This window comes from Daktulosphaira vitifoliae, unplaced genomic scaffold (assembly GCF_025091365.1).
Source record: "Daktulosphaira vitifoliae isolate Bord-2020 unplaced genomic scaffold, ASM2509136v1 Scaffold_4, whole genome shotgun sequence".
In the NCBI taxonomy this organism is placed as follows: domain Eukaryota; kingdom Metazoa; phylum Arthropoda; class Insecta; order Hemiptera; family Phylloxeridae; genus Daktulosphaira; species Daktulosphaira vitifoliae.
In genome coordinates this window covers 4564010-4585497 of record NW_026099575.1, presented here as the reverse complement: position 1 = coordinate 4585497, position 21488 = coordinate 4564010, and the positions used below count along the sequence as shown (strand labels likewise).

Here is a 21488-nt window from a genome sequence, read left to right as displayed (position 1 = left end):
CGATTGTTATTGTTATCAAAAAATGTTATCATTGATGTCAACAAACTTTGTCAAATAAGGAATAATAATTCATTAGCATTGACTGATTTTTTTTTTTAGTTATAATATTTTTATTTTACATTGAATTAAAAAAAGTTCCAAGTTGTCACTGGTAACCTTTTTATAAACTCTTAATGGTCTGTCAATCGAAAACATTAGATAATTTGGGTAGTAAGTAATTCTATTCAATACTTTGAAGTTAACTAAAAATTAATCAATCATTTTGATTGTTTTTGTTCGTTATTTTTGTGGATAGAATCTATACATGAATTTTCACAAAGATAATGAGTATGTTAACAGTAATGTCACTTATATTATTGTCTGACAGTTATAATGAATAAAGTATCAAATATGAGTTTGTAAATATATGTAAACTACTACAAAATTAATATGTCTATTTTGCCAGAAGTAAGATAATTTTTAATGATATAAATAGTTAATTAGAAATTTTAACTAGTCTGCAAATGTATTTATTTTTAATATTTAGAAAGAGCCTTTAAAATTTGATTTAAACCTTAGTGGAGCCCCAGAAGAGATTATTCATTTGGTTGACAGCATAAAAAATGTAAGTAGTCATTAATCATTTTCCATAAATAATTGAAAATATATGAAAAAATCTATATAGGTAGGACAACAATTTTTATATCACTGGAAAACATTTCCTATTGTTTTACCTCCTACAGCTATTGCAACAATTGAAACGGAAAATGATTCAACTCATCAATCTGGTAACATTTTATTCAACCTGCTAATAATTCTTAAATAATAATAAAACTAAATTTGTATTAAGGACCAGAATCTTATTGCACAATTTCCAAATGTAGTTATTCCGCTTATCGTACTATTAATTGTCGTGACTTATTTATACCTCCATCATTTGATGAGCTAGATGCAGTAGCAGTTAATAATAAAGGAGATATTAAACATTTAAATTCTAAGCAATTGGAATCATTACGAGAAAGAGGGTAAGTTTAATGTTTTTCTAGTTATATCATCTATAGAAAGTAAAAATATTTGTTATTATTAAGTCTGGACAAGGATATTCATGGAAAACCAAAGAAATTAAACTCAAAACAATTGGAATGTATACGTAAATTAGGGTATGTTAAGATAGGTGAACATTATGCTTTGTGTTTTGTTCATAGATATAAAAGTTATTTATTGTTTTGTATAGCTATTGTTTTATTACCATTTTGAACTAATAAATATTTTATGCTTTGTTTGTAAGATTATTTATTTTAGTTAATTCTTAAATAATTATATTTTTCAAAATAAAATGTTATTTCTATTTTTAAAGAGACTTTTTTGTTTATACAGTGAATTTGAGGTACCAAGTATCAATTTTATTGGCCAAATACACAAGTGGAGATTAACCGAATGGTTACAAAAGGGTACAGAAAGAAATCGTGAAAGTCTTCTTGATGATTTAGCTTTAGCATTACGGTTTTTATTAGTAACAGCTAAAGCAAGACTAAGTTCACATTTTTTTAGTGTTACAGAATCTCTAAAAGCCACTTTAAATGGTATCATAAAATTATTAGGTAATAGTACAAATTTATTAAATTTTCTATCAAATATATACATAATAATTTTGTTATTAGTTACATAATATGTAACTAATAACACAACAGGTTTGATTTATATAAAAAAAATATATAATTGACTTTTTATTAAGTGTAAGGGATAAACATAAAAAGTATTTTATAACATATAAAGAATAACATATGTGCAACCAACAAAAGTGAAAAAAAAAATTTATAAAAAAATTATTATTTTAAGAGTATTGAATATTAAAAGAACCACTCTGTAGATATCTTTAATATTCATAAGGTATTCTCAACTTTTAGATATTATGTTTGGTGTACCTTCTCTTCAAGCTCATAATTTAGCTGAAAAATTGAGAGAAGAGCGCTGTAGGTATCTAGTTGCCGAACTCATTTGTCGAGTAAGAAAAAAAAATATTTTAAAATTAAAAAATATTTAACTCAATATGTCACATAAACTAAATATTACATAGTTTTATTTTGGAAACAATGTGAAAATAATCAGCACTGATACATATTGATATGCGCAACTAATAAAGCAGTAACTCACTTTTCAGGATATCGAAAATAAAAATTACTCTGATTGCACTCTATATATTCATCAATTTTCTTAATAGTTAAATTCCAAATCAATCCAAAATGTCAATATTTTGATGAAAGTTATTGTAAGAAGAGTAAAACCTAAATTCAAATACCTCATAAATTCAAAATAGATTTTTTTAAGTTACTGCTTTATTCATTGCGCATAGAAATATATGCATTTTTGAGAAATTTTGTGACTTTTTAAGTCAAGTATTTTTTAATTTTAAATTAATATTTAAAATTAATTTTATAATAATAAATAATATTAGCTACAAGTGATCAATTATTTTTACATAAGAAAAAAAGTTTTATTATCTTTATTGATTAATAATAAAAAAATTTGTTCAGCCTGAACAAGAAGATGCCTTAGATCACCTAATAAATTTTATCCGAAAACAATTGCGGCGAGCAGCTACTGAAAAATTTGAACCATCAAAAGAAGTAATATGCCCAAAGACAGCAATTCCATATCAGTTTTTTACGCCTAAAGTAATATTTTTCAGTTTTATTTAAGTATAAATAGTTTATATATTTCCTTATTCACAGCGAGAAGAAATTGACTTGAGTCTTTTTAATCGAGATATAATGAAAAAAGGATTGCCTATATTGATGACATTATTAGAACGGGAAACTCGTGGCTGGTTTTTACATTTTCGTGAAAAACTTATATATGAATATAAAGCTCAAAAATTAAGTGATGAAGATGTTGAAAAAGTAAAATATTTTGTTATAATATTTATTTTTACATATTTACTTTTATAAAACAAATAATATTTAATAAAGTTATCAGTAAAATATTGATTCATTTAAAAAAGTTTTTTTATTTTGTATTAAGTGAAGCTAATAAAATTAACTGTACTGAATACTATATCTGTGATAGAACCAAAATTTTTTTAGGGGAATTTTAGTAGTTTTTTTAATGTTTTGCCTTAAAAACAAGATATAGAGAGCCCTTTTAAATTTTTTGTTCTAAAGAAAAGCTTTTTATTTATTTTAGAAAATGGCATTGGTTGCATTTGCCTTTGCATTCACCTTGCTTCATAGTCTGATACACAGTGAGCTTTCATTTTTTTGGTTGCTTTTAGAACCTCTAAAATTATCATGTAAACCTTAATTTGTTTTCTACTTGAAATAGTTTAATTATGATTTTATCAATTATTTTAAATATAAATCATAAAAATTAGAAATTTTTGATAGTATTATATTTATATAGTTGTGATCAAAATTATCTAAAACAATAAAAGTATATCATTTAATTGTCACAGTATAATAATATTTTATTGTTTTTAGGCCGTTAATGAAGCAGTGATGAAAGAATATTTAGAACGTGTTTATAAGAGTATCATGAATAATGATGAATTAAAAATGTTGGGCAATAACATTCCAAAACTTTTAATAAATCAAGCACAGTGTGTTGTTTTAATGCACAGGTAAGACAGTTCAAGTAAAACTTTTTACTATAATATTTGATAAGTATTATACCATATTATTTTATTTATACTTATAAATATAAATAACATATATTTGAAATAATCAAATTTAATTTTATGACAATAATTTCAATTATGTGGCCAATAAAAATATAAATTATGCAAAAATGTTTTGTGAAGTAATATTTCTATGGTACAGTAAATACAGGTCAACACTCACCAGTTAGGTTAGCAATAGCCTACTAAGTAAATAATTCTATTTTTATTTTTGTACTTAAATTATTATTTAAATGTATTATAATTTTGGTAAAATTTTAAAAAATATAACAAAAACTCAGTGTATTAGTTCCAAATCAGACCAATAAATTGATATTTATTTAATTCATCATCAAATAATTATTATTTTTATCACTTCTATTTCATATGTATTGTTGTATATCATCAAAGCTAAAAATATGAGAGGGAGGTAAAAAATTTATTTTTGCCAATTAAATAATTTTTTTTTAATTCACTTTTTAGTAATTATCTGACTAAAGCAATAATATTTTGTCAAGTAGAGAGATGTGATACCCCATAGGTCCCCTTTTTGAGATGACTGTATACCATATTATGTCTGTGTTGAGAATTGTTTTAGCTTCGATGCGAAGCTGAGAAGGTATTGGTTTTACTAAGATGTGTTTTTTTTTTTTTTTTTGTCTGTTACCACTTTTTCTCAGCTCTCACCGAACCGATTTCTTTCAATGATACGTCAAAAGATCACAAATTGTATCTAGTCGAAGACATTACCCTCAAAAATTGAAAAAAATTCCCTCGTTCCCCGTAAATGGGGGAAACCTCCAAAAAAATTACGAATTTAAAAATCGCTAATTTTCGAAATTTTTTCAATTTTTTTTACTTAAAAGTGCCATAACTTTTTCAAAAATAAACATATCAATATAATCCTTTTTTATATAGATGCATAATATCATTACCTTTCATTTGGTATATTTTTTTCATAAATTTAACCCTTAACCTGCCCACAAGGGGGGATTTAAAATGACAACTTTTTCACAAAAAATTAATTTTTTTAACTTAAATTTTGAAAATGTTCCGGAAGGTCTGACACTTTTATATATATCTTAAATTAAAGCTAACGTACTGTTCTTTATTATGCAAAAAAAAATTTCGGACTTTATTTTATCTTCAGGGTGAAAATGGCTACCGAATGCTATTATTGTGTGAAAATTCTCGATTTTATTTTTTACATTTTTAACTTTATAATGCTATGACTTTTTGAAAAATGTATGGATCAACATTATTTTTTTATGAGAAATAATATTTTTTAATAATCCCTTTTTCATTCGACATACTTTATCTTAATTAGGATATTAATAATGAACTAGCAGATCATGTAGCTTTTGGAATAATCCACCAATTTTTTAAAATTAAACACTATCTAAAGATTTGCATCGAAGTGTTTTTTTTTGATAGTGATTTTAATCACTGTCAGATATCATTATATTTGATCCATCTATGCCACGTCACCACTGTGCCGCGACCCCCCTGTGCTGGGTTTTTTTTTTTTTAGTAATCAACACTAAGATTGGTTTTACAGTACTTTCTCATACTCCCTCCACTCTTCTCTTTTATTGACCATTCTCTACAGCTTACTGTTTGTTCTTAGTTTGGTATCTTTAACCCTTCATTAGGTAGGTGAAAAAATGTTACGTTAATAGATACCATGGGTCTGATAGACCCATATAATTAAATCGATTTTACTCTTGTATGGTAAAACTTTATTTCTTAAAATGTGAATAGCAATTACATAGACATACTTAGAAATATATTTTAACAATTACAAAACAAAAAAAGAAAATATTTAGGTCTGATAGACCCGACCTACCTAATGAAGGGTTAATGACTATTGATTACCATTAGTCTAGGATGTCCTCTGCTTATGTTGTATTCTATTTGTCCTTCCAATATTCTGTGATTTAGTTGCCTTGTGGCTTAAAGTATGTCTAATTAGTTTTCATCTTCTTTCTTTGATTGATTTTAATAATCCTCCAGGTTTTCCTATTTCATTTAGGATACTATCATTGGTACGGAACTCCATCCAACTAACTCTTAGTAACCTCCTCCAACACCATAATTCCAAGCTTTCTAAATATCTTTCTTGTAATTTGTTTATCACTAAAGATTGGTTTGTATAAAGCTATTTTTCACACAAAAACTTAGCTTAATCATTTACTCATATGGATACTTACCTTTTTGGAGCATTTCTCACTTAAATTTGGAGTCTGTGTCTTTATTGTGTTTTCAAGCATACTACAACATAGTTAAGATTTTTAGTAAATGATTAATTATGATTATCAAATCAAAGATTTTTCTGTACATAATTTTTTTTAAAATTTTTTTTAGGGCAGTGGAAAATGTACAAAGAAAAATAATCAAACAAAAAAATACATTAAATCAACGAATGCAATATACATATCCTGTTTTATCACGCATTGGACCATGGATTAGAGAAAAACAAAGAGTTGCTGAGGTAAATACAGTATGAATGATTATACTTTACATTAGGGTGGGAAGCTATAAATCATATGCCGCTTATTTTGGCACTTTTAACTAAGAATGAGTGAACTGTATAGATGAGGATCTTCTGCTCACAGACTTATTTAAAGCTGAAGATGTCGCCTAGAGGAAACAAAAGTGTGTGTGAGATAAGTAGCAAAGATAAAACTTAAAACTATTAATAAAAAATGACTAGATGCAGTTATCACAGACGTGTGTTAAACTAACAATTATAATAATAAAAAATAAATAGTAAATAAATAATTCAATTGCTCCTTTGGCACAATAATAATAATTAAATTTTCACTAACACAATATATAAAATAAATAAACTTAACAAAAATAAGAATATTAAAAATTTAACAATAACTCTACAGAATTATTGTTTCTTCATTGTTAGTTTATAAACTCAAAACAAGATGCTTTATTACTATACTTTAGGCATAACTTTTGATAAAGTCATAATTAATATGTATAAATGCTATGTATTTAAGAATAACATTTTAAAAAAGTAATTAGCTACCTGTATTTGTAATTCCTTGTGTATTATACATGTATATAAACTCAAAAGTTTATCTAATAAATTAATGAAGTTATGTTAAAAATTCAAATGCCATTTACAATTAAAATAATAACTCAAAATATGTGCTCCCATTTGAAAAAGCAAAGTTAACCCCCTTATAAGTCATAACCCATGAGCTTAAAAAATATAACAAAGGTAAAAATTCAAGAATAATATGTAACTAGATGTAACCAAAAAAAATTTTTTCAATATTATTTTTATTCTGTTAATAAGTGGTTTATGATCAAAAAAATCACTCTGTGTACTCGTTTACATTAAATATAAAAATAATAAATAAATACACTCTCAATAATATTATATAAAATGGACCTCTTTTTTTTTTATAGTAAATATAAATGTATAAAATGACTTAATTAGTGTAATGTATAATGATAACTGTGTGATGACTAGAATAACTAAGGGAATAGACTAGACCATACACTTATGATGGTTAATCACTATTCATAAAGTCAAAACTCAAAATAAATATAAAATAAACTCATTATTCCCCAATATTATTAAACTAAATCTTAAGCTTAAAATAAATAAAAATTATAAATAAACTTACAGTACTGTTGCTGATTTGTGTATGCACTAGTCAGCTGCCCAACAACTAAAACTCAATTAAAACTAACTAATAAATAAATTGCACTAAAATGATTATTACTCAAATAAATAATACTAAAACTCTATAATATTAAAATAATAGAAACTATAATTTAAAAGATTTAATATAAAATTACATTACACATAAGAAAATCTCATGTTAAAATATATACTGACTAATATTTACAACAATTATATTTAACTTGTTTTACAAAAAGTGAGGAGAATTCGGTTGTAGTCTGACCATGTGAATCGAACTAAACACAGGTGATGGCTTTGCACATTAAGAGCAGCACATATTTAATTTGAGCCTTAACAGTTTAATATTCAAAATTATTAAAAATTATAGGAGAGATTTATTCAAGAATGTCAGTGGAGTGCTCATGAAGAAGCTTTAACACTCTGCAAAGAATATAAGTTACATCAGGCTGTTTATTTTTTACAGAGAGATTTAACTTTTATGAGAGAGGTTTGTTTTTGAAATTATGAATAAATATTAGTTTTTATTTATGGTATTATAAAATTTTAATATTACTCACATTAAAGAGAGAACCTGTGTTGGTGAAAGAACTTAAAAATGTAAAAATATCAACCAGAACTTTTTATTGGCTTACACAAATTTGGCGACCAAATAATTGGATTGTTAGAAGATCATTCCAAGGCCAATCTGAAATTATACCAACTGTGTTGAGTTCAACAGCAACAGCTATAACAACACCTCGTTCTAATCCTAGTCAAGTAAAAGTTTAATTTATAAGGATATTTTTTAAATAGTTTGAAAATTAATTAAGAAAATGTTTTTATGGTTAACTTTAGGCAGTTTTTTTATTAGAAAGAGAAACTACTAGAACTACATCTACAAGATGGCCTTTCTGGAGAGTTATTAGTTATTTTTTTAGAACTTGGACATGGACATGGAATGCAATGTTCTTTTTTGGTGTAAGTAAATAATACATAGTTTAATTAAATTTTAGTCACATAAAATGAGTACTAAATTACAATCTTTATTTGTACTTAATTTTTACAGATAATAATACCTTGGTGTAGTCCTGTTAGTTTACGCTCCTTATTTTGTTCTGAAGCATTTTTCCCTGATTTAGAGCTATCTCAAATTAATGGAACCTTATTTCCTAGAAAATCATCACTTACTTCAACACTTTTTTCAAGATTAAATTCATTATGGCGACATATTTCAAAGAGTAGAACTCATTTTGAAACTAAACCAGATACTGGTAAGATAAACAAATAATCAAAAAATACAGTTTTTTATATTTTACACTGTTTTTTTAAATTTTTATCTTTAGGATTTATTGGAAAAGGAATGACTAGACACATAAATCGTTTTTGGAACTACTTAATTAAAGGAATTATAGGCACATTATCTATGTTAATATTATTTCCAGTCATCTGTCTTTTGTGTAGCTTCGGTAGCTTAATTATTGCTTTATTGTGCCCATTATGGTAACATTTTTGACAAAATAACTTAATAAAGAGACTTATGACTCATCATTAATTTATTTACAGGATACCTATTATTACTCTATTAATTCATATATTTAATGGATTAATCTATGATTTAGACTGTCCTGCTGAGTGGAAAAATAGATATTTTGTCATACTAGAGGCTTTATTGTGGAATATAGTAATACAAGGTTTCATACAACCTGTTCTTGCTTGTACAATTGCCTTCATATTTTGTCCAATTGCTACATTTATTTTAATTATTGGTAATAATTAAAATTAATTTTTATTTCTTTAGGTTTCTATTTTTTTTTTTTAATTTTACAAAAACTATTTGTTTTTATTTATTAATAACTGAAAAAATAATTATTTTTTCATTGCAGGAGCTATTGTAAGGTATTGGTTTCGTATAGCTTGGGATAGTCTTATATTTCATCTTCTAATAAAGAAAAGAGGGAGGGTGCCAGCGTGTGATAGTTTTATAGTTAAACGTATTGCTGGACCTGGTATGGCTACTGATTATTTTTATCAAATTCAACCAGAACAAGCGTTGGCTGCATTAGAAGCTAAAATGGAACTAGATGAGTTAAATGCATTTCAACAACTTATGGAACAAAAAATTCATCAACCACAAAAGGATTTTGCTCAATTTGTTGAAGTTTGTTTTGGACCCTTCAGTGCACATTTAGCAAAAAATGGAGCTTATCGTGTTCTTGAAAAAGAATCTCAAGATCTGATGTCAACACTTCAAGATAAACTTGAAAGGCGTTTACGAGAATTACAGACTGGACTTTCAGCAAATTTACGATCAAAAATTAGGTTATCTTCAAATGATCTTAAAGTAAAATAAAAAAACTATTTTTTTCATTTAAAAAATTTTTTTTCCTAATAAAATGATTAAATTATACCATCAACTAAATTACTTTATAGGTAACAATTGCAATAGCATCAAAAATGTTAGAATTCTGGTACCCAAGACATGTAATTATAAAATTATCAATATGCGAAGAAGAATTTTGGGAATCCAAAGGATTGAGTGTTAATGATTGGTCATCACTTGCTATAGTGTTTTTAACTGATATTTTTAGTCTAGATTTTTTCACACCTTTAGATGATGCAGACACTAAATTTAAATTAAAAGTAAAATTTAGAATTTTTAATTATAAATTATTTACATTTTTATTCATCTTATATAATTCTATTTGATACACAGACTGATAATAATGTAGATCTATCTAGATTTACTAATATAATTCAGAATACTGTAATAAATGATCAAAATTCTGAAATTTTGGGTCCCTTATATTCATCAAGAGGCAATATTAAAATACAGTCTCCTTACCTAGATGTTACAGTATTCAATCCTCGCTCAAAAGTATTGCATCATAAATTTAAGAAATTAGATAATACTAGGTAAGTACTAGACCAGTTTCTATTAAGGTTAACTTTTATTAATCTAAAAATTATTATATTAAAGAAGCAGCTTTACTCGCACAATATTATTTGGTGGATGTTTTAAAAATGGATTTTTTAATTCTAAATTATACTCTAAAAATAATTCCATTAAATTAAATCTTCAAAATGCTACTCGACTTTGGAAGAAAAGTCATAAAATGTACATGGCTGATAAGTTATGCATACCGTTACTTATTCCTCATCCTGTTCATATTGCTCTTATAATTTACAATAGAGATACTGAAAATCCTATTTCTTTAGAATCTGACAATTGTAATTCTATTTTGAGGTAAGACTAATATTTTATTTTAATAAACTAATTTTAAATTAATTTTAATTTAAATTAATTTTAAAATAATTTATATAACTTTTGGCATAAAAAAAATCAAGGAAAAAAGTATAGTGTTCAGTTTTTATCATGAATATTATTTGTATAGAGCTTTGGAAGATCATTGTGTAGATCTTCTGTTTGCAGAATATATTCCTGCCAGTAATTTTGATAGTACAGAATCTCATAGTTCATTAACATCGGGAACTATTGAGCAAGAAGAACAAATAATTAATACTTATAACTGGCAACATGATGATTGGATGTTAAGAGCTGAACAAACAGGTGCAATACGTGTAGAATTAGCTTCACCAGAAGATATAAGTTTAGATTCTGAATCCACTCGAGTTGTTTTCGGTTCTTTGGGAACAACAGTATGACTGATTAGACTATATATCAATGAATTCATGACAAATGATCAATTAAAAAATTAATTTAATAATTGTTAAACACCAATTATTTATCAAAATATACTATTTGTTATTTAATTTTGAATAACCTAACTAGAAAATAATTTTATAGTAAAAACAACTCCTATTTTGTGCTTCATATTTTAACTTCTTATTAATATATTGTATGTTGTATTTTTTATGTGTATCCTCGCAATTTTACTATACACGCTGTTAACTTATTATACTCTAGTCATTAATATTTCAATATTAACTATTTTCATTATTAATTTCTTCTTTCTATTTCGACTCTAACTCCCGAGTATATAGAATGATTAAAAAAAAATAATTTTTGGTTGTACAATCTTTTATTGTATCATTCAAGCTCATATACAACTTTTATTGTATATGTCAAAAATTTTAATTATGGTTTTTTTTAAATCTTAAAAAAAAATGTTAGTTTATTTTTTTAATATATATTATTTACTATTTTATTTCTAAAATTGTATTAAATTTTTAAGTTTATTGTTAAAATTAGTTTATTTCAATATGATTTTTATTAAAATGTATATTTTTTAATTTTAACATAAGATAACAGTGTAAGATAAAAGTAATTTTATAATAATCTATCAGATTAATAGCCATAAAGGCTCAGCTTTTAGCTTTAACTTAATGTACCTTGATTTTTATGGTTGTGACCTATTACTATTTACATCAGATTACTTACTAATTATTATTATATTATTATTATAATAGACTGTCTAAAATTTATCAACTTGTATAAAAACCTATTTGTTGGTCTTTATATATATATTTTAAATTATTACAACTTAACTAGTTATCCAATTATTAATCTTTAATATTGGATGACTTCATAAAAAACAACACTACTTGTAGACTTAACAAATACATTATTTTAAATGTAATTTTTTTTTAATAACTTGTAAAATTTATTTCATGCACATAAAACTAAAAGCTATTTTTGAAAAAATAGCATATCTTTAATGCAATGTTGTGCTTTAAATAATATACTATTATGAAACAAATTTGTTGCAGTTTTGTTTGTTACCTATTTTTCAAGTATTATTAAATAATTCCCTAAAATTTTATCTTAAACTCATTTAATGTATTTTGAGAATAAATACTAGGTGAATCCAAGATGTCCAGATAAAAAAAATAACTTGATTTATTGTCTAATTTTTTCCTTATAATTGCTCCTCTTTAAATTAAAACTTTGTAACTATAAAAAAATAATTATTTATTTATAAAATTTTTAAGATTGTTTTTAAAATTTTAAATGTATATTCATCAAATTTGAAAAGTCATTCAGGAAAACGATATTTTAATATCAAAGCCAATCAAAATTTTATTATAATATAGAAATACTTGGCTATGTTTGGATATATTACATAACAAGAATGTTTGACTCATTTTTTGTTATAGATAGAAATTATTTTGCTATTGGGCTATTAAATATGAAACAAATAATCCAGCTGTTTCAATAAGGGATAATATCTATCAATGGTTCATACAATAAATAGAAAAATATGATCAAATTTCTTTATTCTATAATCATTAAACTGGTATCATGTAATGTTAAAATAATCATTAGTAAACATGTTTACAAGTTATTCTACATAACCATTATCGATTAAACAAATTCGAATAGTTTCCATTAATACAATTAACTTCAAAATGTTGTACATTTTTTTTAAGAAAAGTAAAATAATTATTTTTTTAACGTGCCTAATGGATTTTACACCTATTTCTAATAAATCTTTTGTCAAAACTTCAGGCACTACAGAGGAATTTTCTTCGTTGCCAAATTCATACGAGTAAGGTGTAATTAAAAAAATACAAATATAAGTTTGGTCCTATTTTACCGAGGCGCTTGTTTTCTCAGAAAACAATTAAAAATTACTCGATTTATATATATATATATATTCTTTTAATTCCTACCCGTTTTCGGGTGTTGGATATCAGATGGCCAAAGGTCAACTGATATTACTTGGGAAGGGATAAATGCAGTGGTTTCCCGTTTCCTTTTACACTTGGGACCTGGTGCTTTTGCCACCGTAAAACGCACGTATGGTCACTCGTCCGCACACTACGGCTTAATAAAAAGAAAATATATATATAAGCCAAATAAAACTGTTGAGTTGTTAAATATTTTTTATTTATTTTGTTATGTATTCTAAATAAGTTATAAATTTATTTAAAAAAAACTAATAAGTTAAATACAAAAATTTATGTTGCATATTTAATGTTTAAGTGTTATTTCTATACGCAGTAGAGGAAAATATCTGGAAGAAGCTCGGAAAATTTAAAGAGCCATATAAATACTTGAAAATTAAAGAGCCAAAAAATAAATTTATGATTTCTTTAAAGTGTAGATTAAACTAAACTAAATTAAATATATATATTTTAAAAAAGACAAAAACAGTTCTATTAATAAGGGCAACAACCAAGTCTCAATCGTAGTATACATTTTATTTATGATATTCAATACATTTTTTCTGCGTCCATCCACATATTTATTAGTTATAATTTTTTTTACTGATTACACAATACGTACTATTTCAGTATAAACAGCGTTCTTTTGGAATTACAGATGAAATTGTATGAAAACACATACAATTTAATTTTTGAACATTTTTATGACTTTATAAGTTACCAATACAATTAAAATTTCAATGACAGATTACAAAAAAATCTATTGCACATACAATCCCTAGAAAAATTAAAAACTCGCGTTTAACCTTTTCGTTCTAATGCGAAATTCAGAGTTTTAGAGCTAACACCAGGTAAAGTCTTCGAATACGAACTAAATTCTTCTAATCATTTATAAATTGTTTAATTGGAAATAAATACGTACTTTAGTCTCGAATTTTGTTTTGTTACAATAGTAGTCAAAAAATGTATTTATTTGATATCCCTATTTTTTTCTGTTTTGTATATTTTTATAAAAGATAAATTAAGGAGGGTAAAAATTAATTTAGCAGCCCAAAAATTTTATTATATTTGCTTCTATGAATATAGATTGATTAATATCTTTATTACATATTTAAAAAATGCATAAACAGTACTCAGAGAAATATTCTGGTTATATTATAAATATCAATTTAAAAATAATTTAAGTTATTATCATGAAATAAAATAACAAACCAAAAAGTAATTATTCATGTATAGGTCAAAGAAAAATGAATAAATTCAACATTCTATCAGCGTTATACATTTTTAACTTTTAAATTGTAAAATATTAACAACATTTTGTTTTGGCGTAATAGATATCCATATTGAATTTCATTAAAAATGTATATATTTTTAACTAATTTGTTTTTATTTTACATCAGTGGGGATAATAATATAAGGCGACTTACGTTATTTGATATACTGGATGTTTCACACATAAAAGAATTAAAAAAATATTTCTATTATGATGAAAATTCTGAAAAATGTCATCCGTTGAACAAGAATGATTTTGTAGAAGCTATTTGTTCCATCACTAGTAAGAATTTCGATTTAAATTAAATTTTTTTTAGTATTAACAATAATATAATAGCTTTTCAATAAAAAAAAAAATAGTCTTTGTAAATTTTAAAATTTGCAAGTTTCGTAAAATTGTGTTAGAAGCATATGCAGTAAAAAACTTTTCCTGGTTTACGGTATTATATATTTGTATAAATATGAAAAATTGTAGATCATGAATCACTTGTAGAAGAAGCAAAAGATTTTTTCGAAAAAGCTTGTGTCGAAGACCCTAAGTTAAAGATAGATGTATTGACTTGGAAACAAATTTTAGATGAAATTCGATATATTGCGGCAATATCAGAACACTTTAAGGAAAAAAATTTATTTGAACAAAATGTATCAATGTATTTAATGTCACACTGCAAAGTAACTAAAATTAATATTGTTTAAGTATCAGTAAGAAAATTTTAGACAGCACATATAACAATTTTCATTGATGGGAAAGGAAAGAAATATCACTTGTATGCATAGCCGCAACTAAAATAAAATTTTTATTCACTCTGTATATAATTTTTTAATAAATTTTAAAGGGGATCTAAATTTTTGTCTAATAGGCTAAGCTCCTTTTACCGCGCGTATGCCTGTATAAAAGAATTCTTACGGCCATAGTTATACCTCGCGAGGCTAAAAACAATATTTTCATATTAAAATTTAGCTAAATATTTTAAAAATTAGTTTATTAAAAATAATATTACTTTTCAGTTCAGAAAAGTTAGCAGTAAAATCAGTGTCGTGCTAACTGTGATTGGCGCCCCTATTTTATTTATTTTAAACAAAATACATATCATGCAAATAAAATATGTTCGTATTTCTTTTGCGCCCTAAAACACTTGTTTTTGTTGCCCAACCCTCCATTAGAACAGCCCTAAATAAACTGCGCCGAATTAAAAATTTGACGAAAGACTTTCATTAGGATGGTGTACTTGAAATTTCGTAGTATACTCGTTCGCTCTACACTTCAATAAAGTACTAGTTATTACATTTAAATTGTACTCTATCTCGACATAGGAACTTTTAAAGTAAACTGATTTAATGTACTATAATCTTTTATAAAAAATACTTGTTATAGTTTAATATGACAATAACTGAAAAAATATGATTTTCTTATTGATTGACTCTGGTGCAAGCCGGTCATAATATGCGTCCCGTCCATTATTGGCTTAGCCAAGAACCATCTTTAACTACCTGTCATGTGAAAGAGAGCCACCACCCTTCGTGGTATGTTAGGTTTGGGAAATAGAAGGATGTTAAACTGATCATTACTTTTTATATAAGTTAAATCTGATTAGTGATCAAATTTAACTCGGTACTCAGTTCACGTGAAAAATAAGTTTTAACACTTAGTTTACAAACCATTGATGAACATTGAGCAGGCTTGTGGGTTAGCCCATCCTTTATTCTTCTTTTTTCTCGCCTTTATCCCAACTACTTGGAGTCAACCACTCTTATCCTAAATTTCCACTGACTCGGTCACCCACATCATCTGCTCATTTATCAACTATCAACTAGTTACTACAAAAAACTGACTCCATTGTTCACTTTCCAGGCAAAAAATTAAAGTGGTTCTTTGTCACTAATGTTTCTCCATTTGTTCTTTTGTCAATTACCTATTCCCAAATTTTCATACTACGACTCATAAGCTTTATATCTCTATAATTTCCACACTCCTGTGGAAATTTTAAATTCCTTAAATCATATTTTAATTTTTATTATATCTAGGTCCAGATCACTTTAACTCCATAAATATTTGACAAAATGTCTACTTATGTTACTAACTTTGACTGCTCTCCATAGCAGTTTCATAACTTCCGTCGGCTCTAAACTCTATAATGTTTACTAACAAGAAAATATATTTAAAGTTCTCTTTAACGTGTTTTGTACAATTTACTACTCATGAAATTTAATTAGAAAATGTTATCGGTGCAATTTATCACTTAATTTTAAGTAAGAAAAATAATCAGTTTAAAATTTTCTTATTTTTTATTTGTTTTTTAGCATGAAGTTATTATTAAAGTCTTGAGTATTGAAACAGAAGAGTCTTTTTGCTATACGATTATTTCAAAATTTGGTAAAATCGGTATATATGACGGTCGATTAAATCTTCTCAGAGAATACGCGTTGCAATTATTTCAATTCTCAGATGATTCAGTAAAGACATCTCGCCGTCGTCGAAACACATGGATTAACGATGCCATCTATATGTCTGATGCTCAGTTTATAGCTTTAATTACATCGGACGGTGCTATTCACTTCATTGATACGGTTTGCCTAATTCACGTTCCTACCTTTATAATTACAGGTATGATTTTACACAGATGAAAATTACTAATATATAGAGTAATTACCTAACTAAGCCTTACGAAATATCTTCGAAAATATTAGAAAATTATTATTTAATTTTTTTTCATATTGATCAGAAGATATACTGAGAGTTTTGACACCCCAAGTAATGTGTTATTGCTGCCCCTTAATTCCAAAAAAAAAATTTACCGTCCAGATCGATTTTCGAATGGCAGTCACAATTTTTTTTCTATTATTAGATTTATTGAATTGAAACAATTGGTTTTTTAGGTTATTTGACTTTCAACTTGTTACAGCTGTTTAAAATTTAAAGGCGATCAGAAAAAAACTGTAATTATTATTAAAAAACTGCAATGTTATCTTATCAATAAATGCTACCGGTTTATAGATTTACGATTAACTGTACACGTTATCATATTATAAATCAGTAGCACTTATCAATTTAAGACCCAATAAAAATGCATTCATTTAAATATAAATACGCTTTTTTTAATGATCGCTTCTAAACTTTAAACAACCGTAACTCATTGATAGTCGAATATTAAAAAAAGATTTTCTAAAAAAAAAAATGGTTTTTTAATTCATTAAATGTAATGATGTAAAAAAAATTTTGGTTGCCAATCGAAAATCAATCTGGACAGTAAATTTTAAAATTGATACAAGAGTATAAAGTGAAATTAATTTTTCCTGTAAAGTAGCTCAACAAAAAACCATTATTGTTAAAAAATTAAATAATAATTAGCTTTAATATTTTCAAAGATATTTCGAAAGGTGTAATTAGAGAATAAAAATCAAACTATATATTTGTTTATCTTTTTTTGTACCTCAAATATTCATAACTAAAATGTTGAGTTTCCTAAATTTAGGAAAATTTTTAAATACTATTTTTAATTATACAAAGAAAATATATTGTATCTTTACTGAAGATTTACAGTTTATTTTTTTTAAAGGGATAGTAAAAATCATTTTCATTAATATTTGTTCCCTCTAAAAAATTTCTAAGATACATAATTTCAAATAAATTCAACTTTTAACATTTTATGAAACCTAAACCATATATTAAATATGACACAAAATAAAATTGGAATAGGCTTAAAAAATACACCTACTAGCTTGGAATACTGTGCTGGCAACACTTCCTTATTATTTGTTGGTGACGATAAAGGATATATAACTTATTTGGAATTTCAACAACCTTTAAGATCCTTATTCAAAAGGGATCCTACAAATAAGGTCGATGTGTATTTGTTCAAAGTGAGTAATCAGCTTTTTAAATATATAATATTAACGTTAACAATTATTTTTAAGTTTTAACAATTATGCATTATTATTCATTTTTTTATAAAAAATCTAAAACCACGGGCTGAAATGTTATAAGCGAAAATCATAGGAGCGAGCTGAGAGGTTAGCACCTCCAAATTAGTTTGTTACATCAAAAGTCTTAATTTATATTCATCAATTATTATATTACAGTAATTGATGATTTATTTTAAGTTGAATGTTGAAGGAAGAAGAGGTAGAGGAAGACCTATAAAGAGATGGAGGGATGCTATTGAATGCGATTTGAGGACAGCTGATGTGAGCGTAGATAATGTGGGACATCGTGTAAAGTGGAAGTTTAGGATAAGGGTGGCCGTCCCCATGTAGTTGGAGTGAAGGCCAGGAAGAAGAAGAAGAAGATGATGATGATTTATTTTAAGTAAATAACACTAGTTGACAAAATTAAACTTTTTTTTATAACATTAATTATATATATTTATTATATACATAGTGTTTTAATATAAGCATAGTCATTTTGATGCGGGTAGGGTGTAATATTTTAAGTCCAATCTAGAAAAAAATTTTAATTACATCTATAACAAGTGCACATTTTCTATTATACATAGCGCCATAAATGGCGGGCTTTGTGTGGCTCTTAAGATTTTTTTAATGAAAAAATAATCTTATTTTTTAGTCATCTTCTGAGTTAGCAATACCTCTTAAAGCGTGAGGTCTCGTTTAGGTGTACACCTCGTACATCCCATAGCATTGAGTTTAATCATACATGCAATTAAATAAGTACAAAGTGATTAAAAATGAATTTATTTTAAATTTATGCGTTAATATGATTACCGAATGTAAAATAAATCACTTTTAACTAATTATTTTTTCAGGAATTATATCTTCAAGAAAAATGGGTAAAAGTTTACACAAGTATTGAGCCATTGCATTCAGATTATGTTAAACAAATAACATATTGTCATGCTAAAAAAAGTATACTGAGTTGTTGCTACAGCTCAAAAAGATCTCTAGTTATTAAACATCTTTATGACCAATGGAGTCCGTACATATTTAATATAAAAAATGTAATAAAATGATGTTTTAAATGCGCATTCTTACAAATATATCAAGTAGATTTCTTAATTTTCTTTTGCGTATACATAGGGAGTACGTTGTTTTAATTACAGCGAACAGTTAAAATTATTGGTAACTGGATGTTCAACAACCATTTACGTCTGGAATCCAGTAGTAACTAATAAACATATGGCTATACTAAATGGACACAATAAAAAAGTAGTAGACGTAAGAATTTTGGAACATTTAAATGCCATAATCAGTATTTCCAAAGATGAGGTTTGTTATAAATTTGATTAAAAACTTTTAATCTGTGGGCTTAATGGAGTAATTTAAGAAATATTTTTTAATTTATCTGGTTAGGCGATCAGCGTTCTTGACCTTACATGATCAATACTAGTGCTATATTTTATAATGCCAAGGATCAATCTAAAATCAGTCTTAAAAAATTGGCTCACTATTTTAAGACTAGTATCTTCAAATTAATATCAATTTAGACCTTTAACGATACACAAAGAATTATTAATAATTCTGAAAATTAAACTATATAGCTTACAAAAGTTATTTATGATAAAAATTATGTACTGAAACATATGATATGTAAAATATAATATGTATTCATTTATTGCATTACTGTGTATACCATTTAATAAAAAAAATTACTATTGACCACATAATAAAATTTCAGTCATTGGATTTAGATTTTGTATACTTAAGATTATCTGGTTTTGCTTAAATCAATGGCTCGAATTTTGTGATCTTGAGGAAGTTAATAATTTAGATTTCTTATCCGAGGGCTTGGACGTCTTTAAGTAAGCTTATTCTAACGTCTGAATTTTACCTGGTTTGTTTGTAAGTAGGAGATTTAAAAATATTATGATTAATGGAAAGTTAGCAAATTATTATACCTTTAAAATTTACTGAAAAATATTATGCAAATTTGTATTAAAGTAAGCATTAATCTTATATAACTTTTAAAGCTTTATACTCTAAACTTTTTTATTTTTTTGTTTATAAGTTATTAAGAAAGCATTGAGTTTACTTTAATATACACTATTTATATAGTTACACTATTTACAAGGATGCTATAAGCATATTTGTACTTACAGATAAACGCTATTTCACAGTCCTGTATTAAATTAAAATATGATTACTTTTGTGATAAATTCTAATAGTACCACTACTGATTAAGGTATAAGTTATAAATCGCCTATGGTTATTTAATTGGGGAAGAGTATTAAGGTAGGTAAACCTCCCCGCCCAAAAAAATTCTAGACATTAAAATAAATGAGTTTCAATTTAATTTAAATTGTCCATATCGATGAAACTATAGCAGTACTATTTTATTGATAATTTATATATACACTTTTATATTTAATTACTTTAGGTATTTAAAATTTGGGACCTGAACAGTTATTTGTGTTTACAAACAATAGAATTCGATTTTCCAGTGAATAGTGTATTGAAGAAGGTCGTAGAATTTAGTTTGAGAAGTTTTTATCCAGGACCTATAACTAAGCAACCCCCCGAAGAACAACAGGCTTCGTTAAAATCAATAGATGTTAGTAATATAACTAGCCTACCAACTAGTAGTTATTTACCAAAGTAAGTAAAATTAATTACTCTATAGGTGGTAAATTTATAAATTTTTGTTTCATAATTATAATTTAATTACAATAGTTATATATAAAATTTCAGAGAAAATTGGGTTTCTAATGTCTTACTAGTTGCGTGTTCTAACTTTATAGCGATACTTCAATTATCTTTGAAAGAAACCTTTCAAAAACGGTCACCATTATCTCCACCTCTTGAAGAAAAAAAACCAGCACTACCTTCGGAATGGAGTTTCAGTGACATTGAGTTTATAAACATTGAAGACGTGAATGAAGTACATTTAAGTTCTCCAAAAATTAATAATGATTCCATGAAAAAAAATCTCATTAAGGGTAGACCTAAATTAAATCATGTAGCATTTTGCATAGATCCATTTAGAAAATACAATAATCCCACAATGAGAAATTATGTAGAAGAAATGGTAAAAAACGGTACACCTCATTTAGCTATGCACTTATGTTCAGTGAACAAATTAGAGCTATCTAAAGATTTAATATTATCTGAAACAGTAAAAGCTAAGTTTCCTTATTTGAATAAAATTAATGACTTACTTAATGATGGTGTCATATATGATAGTAAATTATCACTTCCGATAAAAAAAATGATACCTAATCAAGTGATCACCCTAGAAAAACTTATGAATGAAATTAATTCATTAGAATTTGAAGACAACGATAATTTTGAAGAAAAAATACAACATTTTATTTAATATAAAAAATATTAGATACATTTACAATAACAAATATTTATTAACAGAAC

At 25.7% G+C, this 21488-nt stretch overlaps 2 protein-coding genes across 6 annotated transcripts; both read left to right on the top strand.

The window, feature by feature from the left end:
• Positions 1-44: 44 nt before the first annotated feature.
• LOC126903976 (uncharacterized) lies at positions 45-11995 on the top strand. 5 transcript variants are annotated; one of them, XM_050682581.1, is made up of 23 exons: positions 45-210; positions 296-447; positions 527-604; positions 665-767; positions 830-1004; positions 1068-1139; positions 1357-1580; positions 1887-1984; positions 2514-2654; positions 2712-2879; positions 3456-3595; positions 5996-6122; positions 7666-7785; positions 7863-8054; positions 8133-8255; positions 8344-8548; positions 8621-8777; positions 8841-9043; positions 9161-9618; positions 9708-9917; positions 9991-10190; positions 10258-10521; positions 10670-11995. In XM_050682581.1, exons 2-23 carry the CDS (start codon positions 430-432, stop codon positions 10938-10940), a joined length of 3747 nt encoding a protein of 1248 aa, XP_050538538.1. In that variant the 5' UTR covers positions 45-210; positions 296-429; the 3' UTR covers positions 10941-11995. The 5 variants fall into 5 exon arrangements, with proteins under 5 accessions (XP_050538538.1, XP_050538537.1, XP_050538535.1 ...); XM_050682580.1 differs by having other exon boundaries at positions 46-207; positions 10255-10521; XM_050682578.1 differs by having other exon boundaries at positions 46-210; positions 10255-10521.
• A 609-nt stretch (positions 11996-12604) lies between these two features.
• LOC126903982 (uncharacterized) lies at positions 12605-21449 on the top strand. Its single transcript, XM_050682591.1, has 9 exons — positions 12605-12784; positions 14303-14457; positions 14650-14846; positions 16476-16779; positions 17872-18035; positions 18935-19126; positions 19206-19394; positions 20503-20720; positions 20814-21449. The coding sequence occupies exons 1-9, from the start codon at positions 12645-12647 to the stop codon at positions 21436-21438; spliced, it is 2184 nt and encodes a 727-aa protein (XP_050538548.1). The 5' UTR covers positions 12605-12644; the 3' UTR covers positions 21439-21449.
• Positions 21450-21488: the final 39 nt, after the last annotated feature.